Source organism: Oncorhynchus tshawytscha, linkage group LG18 (assembly GCF_018296145.1).
Source record: "Oncorhynchus tshawytscha isolate Ot180627B linkage group LG18, Otsh_v2.0, whole genome shotgun sequence".
Classification (NCBI taxonomy): domain Eukaryota; kingdom Metazoa; phylum Chordata; class Actinopteri; order Salmoniformes; family Salmonidae; genus Oncorhynchus; species Oncorhynchus tshawytscha.
Genome location: NC_056446.1, coordinates 46,222,472 through 46,237,995, shown reverse-complemented (window position 1 = coordinate 46,237,995; position 15,524 = coordinate 46,222,472). Strand labels below are relative to the sequence as shown.

The 15,524-nt window shown below is 46.6% G+C and overlaps 1 protein-coding gene across 4 annotated transcripts in view; it reads left to right on the top strand.

The window, feature by feature from the left end:
- mapre3b (microtubule-associated protein, RP/EB family, member 3b) overlaps nucleotides 1–15,524 on the top strand; it is a 65,013-nt gene that overhangs the window by 16,789 nt on the left and 32,700 nt on the right. For 2 of the 4 annotated variants that reach the window (XM_042301148.1, XM_042301149.1), the window contains exons 2-5: nucleotides 22–207; nucleotides 872–1,108; nucleotides 7,277–7,401; nucleotides 7,546–7,691. In XM_042301148.1, the coding sequence (XP_042157082.1) occupies nucleotides 912–1,108; nucleotides 7,277–7,401; nucleotides 7,546–7,691 (468 nt within the window). In that variant the 5' untranslated portion in view covers nucleotides 22–207; nucleotides 872–911. The remainder of the gene's footprint in view (nucleotides 1–21; nucleotides 208–871; nucleotides 1,109–7,276; nucleotides 7,402–7,545; nucleotides 7,692–15,524) is intronic. The other 2 variants (XM_042301147.1, XM_042301150.1) reach the window with 1 other exon arrangement.

Sequence of the window (15,524 nt, the reverse complement as noted above, 5' to 3'; positions counted from 1 at the left end):
GTATTTTTCACTTTCACTTAGCTAGCGAATGCAGCTACCAGGTCCATTTCTTGTATTGAAGTGGTGTGGAATGGATGGTGAGCTGGGGTCACTACTACCAGGTCCAGTATTAGCCATCACAGCTACAGCTTCCAAGGCTACAAGGAAGAGCAGAATGTGTTGCCAATAGGAGAAGAGGGGCAGGGCCAGGTTGACCAAGTGAAGCAGGTAGATTGAGCTACACAGCTGTTTCACATTCACTAATGATTTAACCTCTCACCTCTGTTACTTATACACTAATGATTCCACATCATTCATTTCTCACTTCGACTTCTTATAAACTAATGATAACACATAATTTACCCTTCCCCTCTCCTACTGGGGCGGCAGGTAGCGTAGTGGTTAGAGCGCTGGGCAAGTAACAAAGGTTGCTAGATCAAATCCCCAAGCTGAAAATCTGTCGTTCCACCCCTGAACAAGGCAGTTCACCCACTGTTCCTAGGCCGTCATTGTCAATAAAAATGTGTTCCTAACGGACTTGCTTAGTTAAATAAAGGTAAAATACTTATACACTAATGATTCCACCTTGTTTAACCTTTAAAGGGGAAATCTGCTTTTTCTATATAATGTGTTTACTTATAAATTGATATGCAACCATTGATTCTTGAAGAATATACTACTTCAACTGTTGTACCCCATCAGAACCCAAAATATAAGCTTTGTTTTAAATTTAAACAATCACTATATAGGCTCAAAACATTGTTCACACTAGAATTTTGATATTAATGTATTCTGCAGAATAAACCCCATTTACAAACAACAACAAATGTGTCACTATGTTCTATTTGAAAGGGTGAAAGTAAAGTGACAGATATTATCCGTATGTCGACAGGCAGCCAAACCTCAGACGAGCCAGGTGATGTAGATCCATCATGGCGTCCCGGGGATCCGAGGTGATGCAGTTGCGTTATGACGCAGGTGAAAACCTGCCGCTGTGGGACGCGCTGGGCGGACGGCTGAGCTGTGGTTGGTCGGTTGGGGCAGCAGCTCGTTGCTACGAACAAGCTGTAGCAACGCAGTGGTATCGACCGGACAGGCTCAGAACAGCACGATTCTTCAAAACTAGAGCGTGAGTGACTGTCACTAACTATTATCACTACGATGTATACTATTTAAAAGCGGACTTTGACAACTAACGTTAGTTTAGTTTTTATAGTTAGCTAGTCAGGTAGACATTCCCGAATGCCATCACATTCGAGTCCCATTCGGCGCGGCTCAGAGTGTGTGAGACAGAGAGATATTTCTGGAGGCCTCCAGACGGGGTTGGATGAAAACAGTATAGTTGAATTGTGCTGGACCGGCTGGCCAGACCGGGCTAGACCGACCGTTATGTATAGCTAACGTTAGCTTGCATCTACGTACTGTAGGCTAGTTCAGTTAGCTCAGTTGGTTCAGCTCAGTTAGCTCAGTTAGCTCAGTTGGTTCAGCTCAGTTGGTTCAGCTCAGTTGGTTCAGTTGGTTCAGTTGGTTCAGTTAGCTCAGTTGGTTCAGTTGGTTCAGTTGGTTCAGTTAGCTCAGTTGGTTCAGTTAGCTCAGTTGGTTCAGTTGGTTCAGTTGGTTCAGTTAGCTCAGTTGGTTCAGTTAGCTCAGTTGGTTCAGTTGGTTCAGTTGGTTCAGTTAGCTCAGCTCATTCATTGGCTCTGCAGCAAGTCTTTAGCAGCTTAAATCAAGCCCTACGCAGCAACTCCCATTTGTGCTAAAACAGCCACTGACTACTAGGTAGTCACATTGTTTTCGTTGTAACTAGATAGTGTTTGACTGTTGTCCTTGGATGATGAACAAGTCCTTTACTGATTTAGACGTTATGATGTTATTATCAAGTAGTCAACTTTCCCCTGTCAACAACAAGCAGGCAGTAGCGGTCTGTCATCAGTGACATGCCAACACATTATCCGGCCTAGGGGCTTCTGATCGGGAGGCGTTTATCAGTGACACACGCATATCACCATGGGCGCCTGAAATGTTAGTATAAAAAAAAATATCCTGCAACTCTACACTGTGTCCTAACAGGGGGAATGGATATTTGTTTTGTTTTGCCACAATGAATTATATAACTTTTTTAATGACTAGATCACTAATCCCTGAAAATCCATCCCCCAATAATTAATTGACCGGTTTGAAACCCAACCAACTGTGAGTCTCAAACTTCCCGACCCATTCCCTGATAATCCCTCCCACAGTGAATGATTGACCCACAGTGATCGAGGATTTCATATTTGTATTTATTTAACCTTTATTTAACCAGGCAAGTCAGTTAAGAACACATTCTTATTTACAATGACTACCTAGGAACGGTGGGTTAACTGCCTGTTCAGGGGCAGAACGACAGATTTTTACCTTGTCAGCTCAGGGATTCAATCTTGCAACCTTTCGGTTACAAGTCCAACGCTCTAACCACTAGGCTACCTACTGCATGATAATGAGGAAATACAATTTTTAAAAATGTACGAATAATATTGTTTTAGCCAATAAGGATTTCAATTTTATACTTGGTAGATTAATAAAAATCTTTTTAAAATTGCACATTACATTTTCATATTTTTGTCTCACCTGATCGGTGTGGCAGGGTAGCCTAGTGGTTAGAGCATTGGACTAGTAACCGGAAGGATGCAAGTTCAAACAAGGTACAAATCTATCGTTCTGCCCCTGAACAGGCAGTTAACCCACTGTTCCTAGGCTGTCATTGAAAATAAGAATTTGTTCTTAACTGACTTGCCTGGTTAAATAAAGATAAAAATGTTAAAAAAAAAAAAAATGTGATCACAATAATGTAGGTCAAATACAAATGTGAACTTTGATTTATTCTTTTAACAATTGTCTTTCTAAATATGGCATTGTTCTCTGGAAGGTCATTGAACAAGAACTGTCAACTTGAAAATGCAAACTGGAGTTTTGCATTTAAATGTGGTCATTGATTATGTTAACATAAAAAAAATTCAAACAAATTATTAATTTATCCTGATCAAATTAGATTTTTTGGGCAGCTATATATATATGTATCCATATATTGCGACCCCAACAATGCAGTAATCACTAACAATGTAATACTAGAAAAAACAAGTTAGATAAGAACACTAAGTAAGGAGACTATATACAGGGTCAGTACCATATTAACATGTACAGGGATACTGGAGTGATGGAGGTAGATATGTATAGGGGTTAGGAGACAGGGATACTGGAGTGATGGAGGTAGATATGTATAGGGGTTAGGAGACAGGGATACTTGAGTGGTGGAGGTAGATATGTATAGGGGGAAGGGGACAGGGATACTGGAGTGATGGAGGTAGATATGTATAGGGGGAAGGGGACAGGGACTGACTATACCCAGCCCAAAACCCAAAACAGACAGGCCACTGGCCTCCTCCCTCGAGGCTGTCTAATCGGTGATCAGGTCTACCACCATACTGTCATCAGCAAACTTGATGGTGTTGGAGTCGTGCCTGGCCACACAATCATGGGTGAACAGGGAGTACAGGAGGGGACCAAGCATGCACCCCTTAGGAGCCCCCGTCAGGAAGTCCAGGATCCAGTCGCAGGGAGGTGTTCAGTCCCTGGATCCTTAGCTTAGTGATGAGCTTTGAGGGCACTATGGTGTTGAACACTGAGCTGTAGTCAGAAAAACATCATTCTCATGTAGTTGTTCCTTTTGTCCAGGTGGGAGAGGGCAGTGCAATAGAGGTTGTGTCATCTGTGGATCTGTTGGGACGGTTTTGTATTGGACTGGGTCCAGGGTGTCTGGGATAATGGTGTTGATGTGAACCTTGACCAGCCTTTCAAAGCATTTCATGGCTACAGATGTGAGCGATAGAGGTCGACCGATTATGATTTTTCAACGCCGATACCGATTATTGGAGGACCAAAAGGCTGATACCGATTAATCGGCCAATTTATTTATTTGTAATAATGACAATTACAACAATACTGAATGAACACTTATTTTAACTTAATATAATTAATCAATTTAGCCTCAAATAAATAATGAAACATGTTCAATTTGGTTTAAATAATGCAAAAACAAAGTGTTGGAGAAGAAAGTAATATGTGCCAATAAGCAATATGTGCCATGTAAAAAAAGCTAACGTTTCAGTTCCTTGCTCAGAACATGAGAACATATGAAAGTTGGTGGTTCCTTTTAACATGAGACTTCAATATTCCAAGGTAAGAAGTTTTAGGTTGTAGTTAATATAGGAATTATAGGACTATTTCTCTCTATACCATTTGTATTTCATTAACCTTTGACTACTGGATGTTCTTATAGGCACTTTAGTATTGCCAGTGTAACAGTATAGCTTCCGTCCCTCTCCTCGCCCCTACCTGGGCTCGAACCAGGAACACATCGACAACAGCAACCCTCGAAGCAGCGTTACCCATCGCTCCACAAAAGCCGCGGCCCTTGCAGCGCAAGGGGAATAACTACTCCAAATCTAAAAGCGAGGGACGTTTGAAACGGTATTAGTGCACACCCAGCTAACTAGCTAGCCATTTCACATCGGTTACACCAGCCATTAGGCTGATAGGCTTGAAGTCATAAACAGCGCTGTGCTTGCGAAGAGCTGCTGGCAAAACGCACGAAAGTGCTGTTTGAATGACTGCTTACGAGCCTGCTGCTGCTCAGCCAGACTGCTCTATCAAATCAGACTTAATTATAACATAATAACACACAGAAATACGAGCCTTTGGTCATTAATATGGTCGAATCCGGAAACTATAATTTAGAAGGAAAAAAAAGTGTATTATTTCAGTGAAATACGGAACCGTTCGGTATTTTATCTCATGGGTGGCATCCATGAGTCTAAATATTCCTGTTACATTGTACAACCTTCAATGTTCTGGCAAATTAGTTCACAATGAGCCAGGCAGCCTAAACTGTTGCATATATACTGACACTGCGTGCAATGAACGCAAGAGAAGTGACACAATTTCACCTGGGTAATATTGCCTGCTAAACTGGATTAGTAGTTATAACTAGAGGTCGACTGATTTATGATTTTTTTCAACGCCAATACCGATTATTGGAGGCCCAAAAAAGCCGATACCGATTAAAAAAATAAAACTGTAATTGTAAAAATGACAATTACAACAATACTGAATTAACTTATTTTAACTTAATATAATACATCAATAAAATCAATTTAGCCTCAAATAAATAATGAAACATGTTCAATTTGGTTTAAATAATGCAAAAACAAAGCGTTGGAGAAGAACGTAAAAGTGCAATATGTGCCATGTAAAAAAAGCTAACGTTTAAGTTCAGAACATGAGAACATATGAAAGCTGGTGGTTCCTTTTAACGAGTCTTCAATATTCCCAGGTAAGAAGTTTTAGGTTGTAGTTATTATAGGAATTATAGGACTATTTCCCTCTATACCATTTGTATTTCATTAACCTTTGACGATTTGATGTTCTTATAGGCACTTTAGTATTGCCAGTGTAACAGTATAGCTTCCGTCCCTCTCCTCGCCCCTCCCTGGGCTTGAACCAGCAACACAATGACCACAGCCACCATCGAAGCAGCGTTACCTATGCAGAGCAAGGGGAACAACCACCCCAAGGCTCAGGGCGAGTGAAGTTTGAAACGCTATTAGCGCGCGCTAACTAGCCAGCCATTTCACTTCGGTCACACCAGCCTCATCTCGGGAGTTGATAGGCTTGAAGTCATAAACAGCGCAATGCTTGACGCACAACGAAGAGCTGCGGGCAAAACGCACGAAAGTGCTGTTTGAATGAATGTTTACGCGCCTGCTTCTGCCTACCACCGCTCAGTCAGATTATATGTAACACAGGACACGCTAGATAATATCTAGTAATATCATCCACCATGTGTAGTTAACTAGTGATTTGATTGATTGTTTTTTATAAGATAAGTTTAATGCTAGCTAGCAACTTACCTTGGCTTACTGCATTTGCGTAACAGGCAGTCTCCTTGTGAAGTGCAACGAGAGAGAGGCAGGTCGTTATTGCGTTGGACTAGTTAACTGTAAGGTTGGATCCCCCGAGCTGACAAGGTGAAAATCTGTCGTTCTGCCCCTGAACAGGCAGTTAACCCACCGTTCCTAGGCCGTCATTGAAAATAAGAATGTGTTCTTAACTGACTTGCCTGGTTAAATAAAGGTCTAAAAATGTTTTTTTTTTAAATACAGATTTCCAATTGTTATGAAAACTTGAAATCGGCCCTAATTAATCGGCCATTCTGATTAATCGGTCGACCTCTAGTGAGCGATACGGGGAGATAGTAATTTAGGCAGGTTACCTTGGCTTTCTTGGGCACAGGGATTATGGTGGTATGCTTGAAACATTTAGGTATTACAGACTGGGTCCAAGAGAGATTGAAAATGTCAGTGAAGACACTTGCCAGCTGGTCAGCGCATGAATATGCATCCTGGTAATTAATCTGGCCCTGTGGCCTTGTGAATGTTAATCTGTTTAAAGGGCTTACTCATATTGGCTACGGATCACACAGTTGTCCGTAACAGCTGGTGCTCTAATGCATGGTTCATTTTTGCTTGCCTCGAAGCATAGAAGGCATTTAGCTGGGTCACTTATTTAGACTGAGAAGTGCAGCCCTAACATTCTGACTAGAGGTATCACTGATCTACCTCTCTATAGACTGACTAGAGGTATCACTGATCTACCTCTCTATAGACTGACTAGAGGTATCACTGATCTACCTCTCTATAGACTGACTAGAGGTATCACTGATCTACCTCTCTATAGACTGACTAGAGGTATCACTGATCTACCTCTCTATAGACGGACTAGAGGTATCACTGATCTACCTCTCTATAGACTGACTAGAGGTATCACTGATCTACCTCTCTATAGACTGACTAGAGGTATCACTGATCTACCTCTCTATAGACGGACTAGAGGTATCACTGATCTACCTCTCTATAGACGGACTAGAGGTATCACTGATCTACCTCTCTATAGACGGACTAGAGGTATCACTGATCTACCTCTCTATAGACGGACTAGAGGTATCACTGATCTACCTCTCTATAGACTGACTAGAGGTATCACTGATCTACCTCTCTATAGACTGACTAGAGGTATCACTGATCTACCTCTCTATAGACGGACTAGAGGTATCACTGATCTACCTCTCTATAGACGGACTAGAGGTATCACTGATCTACCTCTCTATAGACGGACTAGAGGTATCACTGATCTACCTCTCTATAGACTGACTAGAGGTGTATACGTTGTAATTATATAATGTAAAACGTGTGTGTTGCAGGTTGATGGCGGTGAATGTATTCTCCATCTCTTCGGCTCTGGAGAACCTAAGTCGTCATGAGATGCTGTCCTGGGTCAACGACTCTCTACGGCTCACCTACACCAAGGTAGAACAACTGTGTTCAGGTAACACGCACATACATTTCAATTCATATATTCATTAACAATATATGCTAACTTATAAATGCCTCATGTTGATACAACTGTATAAATTAATCACAACCTAGTCCTAATAATTGATATGCTAACTTGTAAATGCTGTGTGTGTAGGTGCAGCGTATTGTCAGTTCATGGACATGTTGTTCCCTGGCTGTGTCCTGCTGAAGAAGGTGAAGTTCTCAGCAATGCTGGAACATGAGTTCATCAAAAACTTCAAGGTCCTACAGGCCTCCTTCAAGAGAATGGGTGTAGACAAGGTACACTAACACCCCCAGGGTGCTACTGAGGGGACGACAGCTCATAATAATGTCTGGATAGGAGTTAATAGAATGGAACTCGTGTTTGATACCATTCTATCCCAGCCATTACCACTAGTCTGTCCTCCTCCATTCTACCCAGCCATTACCACTAGTCTGTCCTCCTCCATTCTACCCAGCCAATCACCAATAGTCTGTCCTCCTCCATTCTATCCCAGCCATTACCACTAGTCTGTCCTCCTCCATTCTACCCAGCCAATCACCAATAGTCTGTCCTCCTCCATTCTATCCCAGCCATTACCACTAGTCTGTCCTCCTCCATTCTACCCAGCCAATCACCACTAGTCTATCCTCCTCCATTCTACCCCAGCCATTACCACTAGTCTGTCCTCCTCCATTCTACCTAGCCAATCACCACTAGTCTGTCCTCCTCCATTCTACCCAGCCATTACCACTAGTCTGTCCTCCTCCATTCTACCCAGCCAATCACCACTAGTCTGTCCTCCTCCATTCTACCCCAGCCATTACCACTAGTCTGTCCTCCTCCATTCTACCCAGCCAATCACCACTAGTCTGTCCTCCTCCATTCTACCCAGCCATTACCACTAGTCTGTCCTCCTCCATTCTACCCCAGCCAATCACCACTAGTCTGTCCTCCTCCATTCTACCCCAGCCATTACCACTAGTCTGTCCTCCTCCATTCTACCCAGCCAATCACCACTAGTCTGTCCTCCTCCATTCTATCCCAGCCAATCACCACTAGTCTGTCTTCCTCCATTCTATCCCAGCCACTAGTCTGTCCTCCTCCATTCTATCCCAGCCATTACCACTAGTCTGTCCTCCTCCATTCTATCCCAGCCATTACCACTAGTCTGTCCTCCTCCATTCTCCTCAGCCATTACCACTAGTCTGTCCTCCTCCATTCTACCCAGCCAATCACCACTAGTCTGTCCTCCTCCATTCTACCCCAGCCATTACCACTAGTCTGTCCTCCTCCATTCTACCCAGCCAATCACCACTAGTCTGTCCTCCTCCATTCTACCCCAGCCATTACCACTAGTCTGTCCTCCTCCATTCTACCCAGCCAATCACCACTAGTCTGTCCTCCTCCATTCTACCCCAGCCATTACCACTAGTCTGTCCTCCTCCATTCTACTTAGCCAATCACCACTAGTCTGTCCTCCTCCATTCTACCCAGCCATTACCACTAGTCTGTCCTCCTCCATTCTACCCCAGCCAATCACCACTAGTCTGTCCTCCTCCATTCTACCCCAGCCATTACCACTAGTCTGTCCTCCTCCATTCTATCCCAGCCAATCACCACTAGTCTGTCCTCCTCCATTCTACCCCAGCCACTACCACTAGTCTGTCCTCCTCCATTCTACCCCAGCCACTACCACTAGTCTGTCCTCCTCCATTCTATCCCATCCAATCACCACTAGTCTGTCCTCCTCCATTCTATCCCAGCCATTACCACTAGTCTGTCCTCCTCCATTCTATCCCAGCCATTACCACTAGTCTGTCCTCCTCCATTCTATCCCAGCCACTAGTCTGTCCTCCTCCATTCTACCCCAGCCATTACCACTAGTCTGTCCTCCTCCATTCTACCCAGCCAATCACCAATAGTCTGTCCTCCTCCATTCTATCCCAGCCATTACCACTAGTCTGTCCTCCTCCATTCTACCCAGCCAATCACCACTAGTCTGTCCTCCTCCATTCTACCCCAGCCATTACCACTAGTCTGTCCTCCTCCATTCTACCTAGCCAATCACCACTAGTCTGTCCTCCTCCATTCTACCCAGCCATTACCACTAGTCTGTCCTCCTCCATTCTACCCAGCCAATCACCACTAGTCTGTCCTCCTCCATTCTACCCCAGCCATTACCACTAGTCTGTCCTCCTCCATTCTACCCAGCCAATCACCACTAGTCTGTCCTCCTCCATTCTACCCCAGCCATTACCACTAGTCTGTCCTCCTCCATTCTACCCAGCCAATCACCACTAGTCTGTCCTCCTCCATTCTACCCCAGCCATTACCACTAGTCTGTCCTCCTCCATTCTACCTAGCCAATCACCACTAGTCTGTCCTCCTCCATTCTACCCAGCCATTACCACTAGTCTGTCCTCCTCCATTCTACCCCAGCCAATCACCACTAGTCTGTCCTCCTCCATTCTACCCCAGCCATTACCACTAGTCTGTCCTCCTCCATTCTACCCAGCCAATCACCACTAGTCTGTCCTCCTCCATTCTATCCCAGCCAATCACCACTAGTCTGTCTTCCTCCATTCTATCCCAGCCACTAGTCTGTCCTCCTCCATTCTATCCCAGCCATTACCACTAGTCTGTCCTCCTCCATTCTATCCCAGCCATTACCACTAGTCTGTCCTCCTCCATTCTCCTCAGCCATTACCACTAGTCTGTCCTCCTCCATTCTACCCAGCCAATCACCACTAGTCTGTCCTCCTCCATTCTACCCCAGCCATTACCACTAGTCTGTCCTCCTCCATTCTACCCAGCCAATCACCACTAGTCTGTCCTCCTCCATTCTACCCCAGCCATTACCACTAGTCTGTCCTCCTCCATTCTACCCAGCCAATCACCACTAGTCTGTCCTCCTCCATTCTACCCCAGCCATTACCACTAGTCTGTCCTCCTCCATTCTACTTAGCCAATCACCACTAGTCTGTCCTCCTCCATTCTACCCAGCCATTACCACTAGTCTGTCCTCCTCCATTCTACCCCAGCCAATCACCACTAGTCTGTCCTCCTCCATTCTACCCCAGCCATTACCACTAGTCTGTCCTCCTCCATTCTATCCCAGCCAATCACCACTAGTCTGTCCTCCTCCATTCTACCCCAGCCACTACCACTAGTCTGTCCTCCTCCATTCTACCCCAGCCACTACCACTAGTCTGTCCTCCTCCATTCTACCCCAGCCACTACCACTAGTCTGTCCTCCTCCATTCTATCCCATCCAATCACCACTAGTCTGTCCTCCTCCATTCTATCCCAGCCATTACCACTAGTCTGTCCTCCTCCATTCTATCCCAGCCATTACCACTAGTCTGTCCTCCTCCATTCTATCCCAGCCACTAGTCTGTCCTCCTCCATTCTACCCCAGCCATTACCACTAGTCTGTCCTCCTCCATTCTATCCCAGCCATTACCACTAGTCTGTCCTCCTCCATTCTACCCAGCCATTACCACTAGTCTGTCGTCCTCCAGTCTACCCCAGCCAATCACCACTAGTCTGTCCTCCTCCATTCTATCCCAGCCATTACCACTAGTCTGTCCTCCTCCATTCTACCCAGCCATTACCACTAGTCTGTCGTCCTCCAGTCTACCCCATCCAATCACCACTAGTCTGTCCTCCTCCATTCTATCCCAGCCATTACCACTAGTCTGTCCTCCTCCATTCTATCCCAGCCATTACCACTAGTCTGTCCTCCTCCATTCTATCCCAGCCACTAGTCTGTCCTCCTCCATTCTACCCCAGCCATTACCACTAGTCTGTCCTCCTCCATTCTATCCCAGCCATTACCACTAGTCTGTCCTCCTCCATTCTACCCAGCCATTACCACTAGTCTGTCGTCCTCCAGTCTACCCCAGCCAATCACCACTAGTCTGTCCTCCTCCATTCTACCCAGCCATTACCACTAGTCTGTCCTCCTCCATTCTACCCAGCCAATCACCACTAGTCTGTCCTCCTCCATTCTATCCCAGCCATTACCACTAGTCTGTCCTCCTCCATTCTCCTCAGCCATTACCACTAGTCTGTCCTCCTCCATTCTACCCAGCCAATCACCACTAGTCTGTCCTCCTCCATTCTACCCCAGCCATTACCACTAGTCTGTCCTCCTCCATTCTACCCAGCCAATCACCACTAGTCTGTCCTCCTCCATTCTATCCCAGCCATTACCACTAATCTGTCCTCCTCCATTCTACCCAGCCAATCACCACTAGTCTGTCCTCCTCCATTCTACCCAGCCATTACCACTAGTCTGTCCTCCTCCATTCTACCCAGCCATTACCACTAATCTGTCCTCCTCCATTCTACCCAGCCATTACCACTAATCTGTCCTCCTCCATTCTACCCAGCCATTACCACTAATCTGTCCTCCTCCATTCTACCCAGCCATTACCACTAATCTGTCCTCCTCCATTCTACCCAGCCAATTACCACTAGTCTGTCCTCCTCCATTCTACCCAGCCATTACCACTAGTCTGTCCTCCTCCATTCTACCCAGCCATTACCACTAATCTGTCCTCCTCCATTCTACCCAGCCAATCACCACTAGTCTGTCCTCCTCCATTCTACCCAGCCATTACCACTAGTCTGTCCTCCTCCATTCACCTCAGCCATTACCACTAGTCTGTCCTCCTCCATTCTACCCAGCCAATCACCACTAGTCTGTCCTCCTCCATTCTAACCCAGCCAATCACCACTAGTCTGTCCTCCTCCATTCTACCCCAGCCATTACCACTAGTCTGTCCTCCTCCATTCTAGCCAGCCATCACCACTAGTCTGTCCTCCTCCATTCTACCCCAGCCAATCACCACTAGTCTGTCCTCCTCCGTTCTACCCCAGCCAATCACCACTAGTCTGTCCTCCTCCATTCTACCCCAGCCATTACCACTAGTCTGTCCTCCTCCATTCTACCCCAGCCACTACCACTAGTCTGTCCTCCTCCATTCTACCCCAGCCACTACCACTAGTCTGTCCTCCTCCATTCTACCCCAGCCACTACCACTAGTCTGTCCTCCTCCATTCTACCCCAGCCACTACCACTAGTCTGTCCTCCTCCATTCTACCCCAGCCACTAGGTTGTCCTCCTCCATTCTACCCAAGCCAATCACCACTAGTCTGTCCTCCTCCATTCTACCCAGCCAATCACCACTAGTCTGTCCTCCTCCATTCTATCCCAGCCATTACCACTAGTCTGTCCTCCTCCATTCTACCCCAGCCAATCACCACTAGTCTGTCCTCCTCCATTCTATCCCAGCCATTACCACTAGTCTGTCTTCCTCCATTCTATCCCAGCCACTAGTCTGTCCTCCTCCATTCTACCCAGCCATTACCACTAGTCTGTCCTCCTCCATTCTATCCCAGCCATTACCACTAGTCTGTCTTCCTCCATTCTATCCCAGCCACTAGTCTGTCCTCCTCCATTCTATCCCAGCCATTACCACTAGTCTGTCCTCCTCCATTCTACCCAGCCATTACCACTAGTCTGTCCTCCTCCATTCTATCCCAGCCAATCACCACTAGTCTGTCCTCCTCCATTCTATCCCAGCCAATCACCACTAGTCTGTCCTCCTCCATTCTACCCAGCCAATCACCACTAGTCTGTCCTCCTCCATTCTATCCCAGCCATTACCACTAGTCTGTCCTCCTCCATTCTCCTCAGCCATTACCACTAGTCTGTCCTCCTCCATTCTACCCAGCCAATCACCACTAGTCTGTCCTCCTCCATTCTACCCAGCCATTACCACTAGTCTGTCCTCCTCCATTCTACCCCAGCCATTACCACTAGTCTGTCCTCCTCCATTCTACCCCAGCCAATCACCACTAGTCTGTCCTCCTCCATTCTACCCCAGCCAATCACCACTAGTCTGTCCTCCTCCATTCTACCCCAGCCAATCACCACTAGTCTGTCCTCCTCCATTCTACCCCAGCCACTACCACTAGTCTGTCCTCCTCCATTCTATCCCAGCCAATCACCACTAGTCTGTCCTCCTCCATTCTATCCCAGCCAATCACCACTAGTCTGTCCTCCTCCATTCTATCCCAGCCAATCACCACTAGTCTGTCCTCCTCCATTCTACCCCAGCCACTACCACTAGTCTGTCCTCCTCCATTCTATCCCAGCCATTACCACTAGTCTGTCTTCCTCCATTCTATCCCAGCCACTAGTCTGTCCTCCTCCATTCTATCCCAGCCATTACCACTAGTCTGTCTTCCTCCATTCTATCCCAGCCACTAGTCTGTCTTCCTCCATTCTATCCCAGCCACTAGTCTGTCCTCCTCCATTCTATCCCAGCCATTAACACTAGTCTGTCCTCCTCCATTCTCCTCAGCCATTACCACTAGTCTGTCCTCCTCCATTCTACCCAGCCAATCACCACTAGTCTGTCCTCCTCCATTCTACCCCAGCCATTACCACTAGTCTGTCCTCCTCCATTCTACCCAGCCAATCACCACTAGTCTGTCCTCCTCCATTCTATCCCAGCCATTACCACTAGTCTGTCCTCCTCCATTCTCCTCAGCCATTACCACTAGTCTGTCCTCCTCCATTCTACCCAGCCAATCACCACTAGTCTGTCCTCCTCCATTCTAACCCAGCCAATCACCACTAGTCTGTCCTCCTCCATTCTAGCCAGCCATCACCACTAGTCTGTCCTCCTCCATTCTACCCCAGCCACTAGTCTGTCCTCCTCCATTCTATCCCAGCCATTACCACTAGTCTGTCTTCCTCCATTCTATCCCAGCCACTAGTCTGTCTTCCTCCATTCTATCCCAGCCACTAGTCTGTCCTCCTCCATTCTATCCCAGCCATTACCACTAGTCTGTCCTCCTCCATTCTCCTCAGCCATTACCACTAGTCTGTCCTCCTCCATTCTACCCAGCCAATCATCACTAGTCTGTCCTCCTCCATTCTACCCCAGCCATTACCACTAGTCTGTCCTCCTCCATTCTACCCAGCCATTACCACTAGTCTGTCCTCCTCCATTCTACCCAGCCAATCACCACTAGTCTGTCCTCCTCCATTCTATCCCAGCCATTACCACTAGTCTGTCCTCCTCCATTCTACCCCAGCCATTACCACTAGTCTGTCTTCCTCCATTCTATCCCAGCCACTAGTCTGTCCTCCTCCATTCTATCCCAGCCATTACCACTAGTCGTTCCTCCTCCATTCTACCCAGCCAATCACCACTAGTCTGTCCTCCTCCATTCTATCCCAACCACTACCACTAGTCTGTCCTCCTCCATTCTCCTCAGCCATTACCACTAGTCTGTCCTCCTCCATTCTACCCAGCCAATCACCAGTAGTCTGTCCTCCTCCATTCTACCCCAGCCATTACCACTAGTCTGTCCTCCTCCATTCTACCCAGCCAATCACCACTAGTCTGTCCTCCTCCATTCTACCCAGCCAATCACCACTAGTCTGTCCTCCTCCATTCTACCCAGCCAATCACCACTAGTCTGTCCTCCTCCATTCTAACCCAGCCATTACCACTAGTCTGTCCTCCTCCATTCTACCCAGCCAATCACCACTAGTCTGTCCTCCTCCATTCTATCCCAGCCATTACCACTAGTCTGTCCTCCTCCATTCTCCTCAGCCATTACCACTAGTCTGTCCTCCTCCATTCTACCCAGCCAATCACCACTAGTCTGTCCTCCTCCATTCTAACCCAGCCAATCACCACTAGTCTGTCCTCCTCCATTCTAGCCAGCCATCACCACTAGTCTGTCCTCCTCCATTCTACCCCAGCCACTAGTCTGTCCTCCTCCATTATATCCCAGCCATTACCACTAGTCTGTCTTCCTCCATTCTATCCCAGCCACTAGTCTGTCTTCCTCCATTCTATCCCAGCCACTAGTCTGTCCTCCTCCATTCTATCCCAGCCATTACCACTAGTCTGTCCTCCTCCATTCTCCTCAGCCATTACCACTAGTCTGTCCTCCTCCATTCTACCCAGCCAATCACCACTAGTCTATCCTCCTCCATTCTACCCCAGCCATTACCACTAGTCTGTCCTCCTCCATTCTACCCAGCCAATCACCACTAGTCTGTCCTCCTCCATTCTATCCCAGCCATTACCACTAGTCTG